This window comes from Parasteatoda tepidariorum, chromosome 7 (genome assembly GCF_043381705.1).
Source record: "Parasteatoda tepidariorum isolate YZ-2023 chromosome 7, CAS_Ptep_4.0, whole genome shotgun sequence".
Lineage (NCBI taxonomy): Eukaryota > Metazoa > Arthropoda > Arachnida > Araneae > Theridiidae > Parasteatoda > Parasteatoda tepidariorum.
The window spans coordinates 11211961-11215704 of NC_092210.1; the positions used below are offsets into that span (position 1 = coordinate 11211961).

Consider the following 3744-nt stretch of genomic DNA (forward strand, 5'->3'; position numbering starts at 1 on the left):
CAGAAAAATGATCAAAACTGTCCATTTAGCAAGAAGTACCTGTTAAATTCTGAGTGCTCATCAGAGAAATGTCGAAGTTTTCAAGATTCCAGCCTAATACAAACGATATAAATTTTAGAAGCTTATTACCTTCTTATAGTAGGCATGTTAAGATAAGAAAAATGTATACGGAACAAAATTGGAGATCTAATGAGTTACGCACATTAATTTTGAAGTTCCCATAATAAGGAGGAAAAAAACTCAAAAAGGCAGAATCCAATATTCTTAGTTCAATAAGTTTCAATAACATTAAAAATTACGACGAAGGAAAAATAATAAACCGCTAAACAAAGCTAAATTCGATAAAAATGAGAATTTACTTACAAACTCTATTTAAATATACTTAGTTTTGGAAATGCCTTAAATTTTCGGCATTTATTTTCGACACAGAATACATTAATTCTTTACAATTATCTGAAAACATGAATAAAATCGTTTGGAATAAGCAAAACCTAAAAGATTCGAGAAAAGATTCCTCTGAAAATTGTCGCCATTGTATAAACAATAGGTTTTAAGATTTAAACAAAATTCATAACACGAGATAGGAAGAAAATGAATAAATTGAAACTAATACTAGTAAGAAAAATTAAAAAATTACTTACACTCGAACTTAACTAAACAATAAAAGTGCTGTTTCAAATTCACAAAATATATATATATATATACACACAATATTTCCCCATGCCTTTCATACGTAAAAGTAACCAAATCATTTCTTCACGATATCAACAATACTATAGTTAAAAATTAGAAAAATTAGAAATAAAACTTACCGGGACATCAGATTCCATTGGTAAGCTTTGAGAAAGTTTCACGTGCATATCTTCACAGTTTACACATGGAGACACAACAGATAAGGCGACTACTTTGCAGAAAAATAAAAATATAGGAATGAGTACTAAGAAATTGAATTTTACACTATTGTTTAGAGAACTTGTCCAAGCATGTTGAGCCATATTCTTCTGACTTGCTAAAAATCCTTAAAATAATATGCTACATGTGCGTATTAATCATCCTTTTATAGTTATAAATATATCATTTTTAGTATACCTCACATAGATTTGAATGATAAGCAGCGTACCTATTCAATATTGCAATAAATACAACTTGTTTATTTTCCGAAACCGAATTTTCAATTAATGATATTCAATATATCACATGTATGGAGCACTTATTTGATATTGTTCAGAATAAATTAATTTGCACAAGTGATTATTGTTGCATTATATCTACCACAAAAGATACTATTTTAAATCGTTTTTATGCACTAAAAATGTTCCAACTTATGCCATACGTAATGATATGATAAATGGAAGACTAGCTAAAAACTGTTTTTTTTTTCACTTCTTAAATATCCAAAACTTTATAACAGCATTTTTATTTCTCCTGTTGAAAAATTGTGCTTCCGTAACTATCAAGCAAAATCACGATTAAATTAAGAGTCCAGTTTCGATCACAGTGTGTTTTATCTGTAGCTGTTACAAATAATTTCCATTAGCTCAGGAAAAAAATTGTCAGTCAAAACTATTTTTTTTAAAAAAAAGTTAATATCTTGAATGAAAATGAAAGCTAAGTAAAAAATATTTAATTTGAAATATCCTTCAAAAAATTTAATACCCGTTGCAGCAACTGGTACAATTGCAGATGAAAGAAATCAGACAACAACAACCGAACATGTATTGGCTCGACCTGCCACTGAATCATCTCCTTTTCTAGGAAATGCTATCCTCAAGTTGGAGAGAGGGAACACCGTCACCGCAGGGGGGCGCTACATTTCCAAAAAATGATCGCGGGCATCGACACGGCTTGGGAAACAGTTTGGGTTACCGATCAGTTGACTTAATCACCATCAAAACTGTTTGTTTTCAAGCTTTTTTTTTTTTTTTTTCGTTCTGACTCGGGTTGTTCCTTTTTGAAGAATAAATGCACATATTAATATTCAAATCATATTCAGAAAAAAATGATGAATATTTACAAATTAAAATTTTATAGTTACACACTGAAAAAAAGTATGGTCAAAACTACATAAATATGGTAAAATTTACCATGTTATGAGCCCTACGGAAACAAAAAAAAATCGGGAATTTTTTCCGAAAAGTTTTGGTAATAATTTTTAACAATAAACATGATTTTATAATGCGTGATACAGTTTTGCCAAAATATGATAAAATTTGGTAATTTTATCATGGTACCTTAGAGTATGGCTAAAAAACCATTTACTTGGTTAAATTTACTACTCAGTTTTGTATTTTTTTTTCTAAATGTGTGAGAAAAAGAGTTTTAATTTTGAGAATCAGAATACCGTACATTTTTGTTTTATTAACCAGAATTATAGATTTTTTTTAACCATAAACGACATTACCATACTGTACGGTATTTTTACCCGAATACTTTTATTCAGGTAAAATCAGTACAAAATACCGCAACTGTTAAAATAGTTACATTTACGTTAATATTTAAAGTTATATATGAAGTAATAAGCATTATAACCATTACTGTTACAATGATGGAAGTGATCAATTGTAAAACAAACGTTTTATTGTAAGTCTCTACAACTACACTGAGAAGCAAAATATAGTCAAAACTACCGGAATATAGTAAAATTCACAGTATTTTCGACCGAAAAACTTTACAAGTGATTAAGGAAAAAATAACAATAAAATCTGGTTTTATAATGCATGATAAAATTTTGTCAATATTTTGTAAATAAATTTTTGTAAATACTTTCGGTACTTTTTTTTATATCTTAGAGCATAGCTGATAACGACTATGGATAATCCGCAGTATTTCAATACAAAATTTATGCAAAATTTTATACAATTCAATTAACTACAAAAATCAATTCTTTTACAAAATTTTATTTTTTTACTTACATAAGTTATAATCTATACTTATTAAATTTATTACATTTATTAAACAATAAATAAGTTATATTTATTCTTATTATAAGGCTTTTGAAACATTATCTCTGATAAATGTATGCAACAAATCCCAAATTTTGAATGCAAAAATACAAAACGTCATTAGAAATCGAATTCTACTAATTAATCTATTTTCGTAATTAGTCTCTCAAGTGAAAAACATTTAACGAATTTTTATAGTAACCAAAACTTAAACAAAATTTTTAAATATATATATTTTCTACAATTACAATTGTAAACCGAGCAACATTATTAAATATAAATTCTATCTCAAGGAAAAGTTGAAACTGAAACTGGGTTAATGCGATGTTATGTATATAATATACAAGTGAGATGACAGGTGATGATACCATTCCCTTTTATATTTACTAAATATTTTTCATATATTTTTGATTTCATTATTTTAACAAGGAATACAAATTACATTTTTAAGGTGGTGATTATAGGATATCCTTTTTTTCTTATTTGTATTAATTCAATGCATTTATATGCTCAAAAAATAATACTTCTTGTGTCTTATCGAGCAAACAGTTTAAGACTGAAATATATAATATACCAATATTTTATAATAAATAGTAGTTACAATGATTTAAGCTAAAATATTTAATGTTTTAATGTATATACTAACATTCGTTCCTTGATGAAGTACATCTGAAAGCTTTTTTAATTAAGACTTTTTTAATTACTTTTTTAATCAAAATCAAGTGAGCGTTCTACAAATTAAATCCCACTTCAAACATAATAAGGAAATTAAAAAACACCAAACCTAATTAAGTTCCGTAGA

The 3744-nt window shown here is 26.9% G+C and overlaps 1 protein-coding gene across 2 annotated transcripts in view; it reads right to left on the reverse strand.

Annotated features, from left to right (window-relative positions):
* The window catches only part of LOC107453706 (cellular communication network factor protein Ccn), a 76257-nt gene extending 74498 nt beyond the window's left edge, over nt 1-1759 (reverse strand). The window contains exon 1 of one of the 2 annotated variants that reach the window (XM_043052083.2): nt 813-1759. In XM_043052083.2, coding sequence (XP_042908017.1) covers nt 813-995 — 183 coding nt within the window. In that variant the 5' untranslated portion in view covers nt 996-1759. The remainder of the gene's footprint in view (nt 1-812) is intronic. The other variant, XM_071183040.1, reaches the window with a different exon arrangement.
* Nucleotides 1760-3744: the final 1985 nt, after the last annotated feature.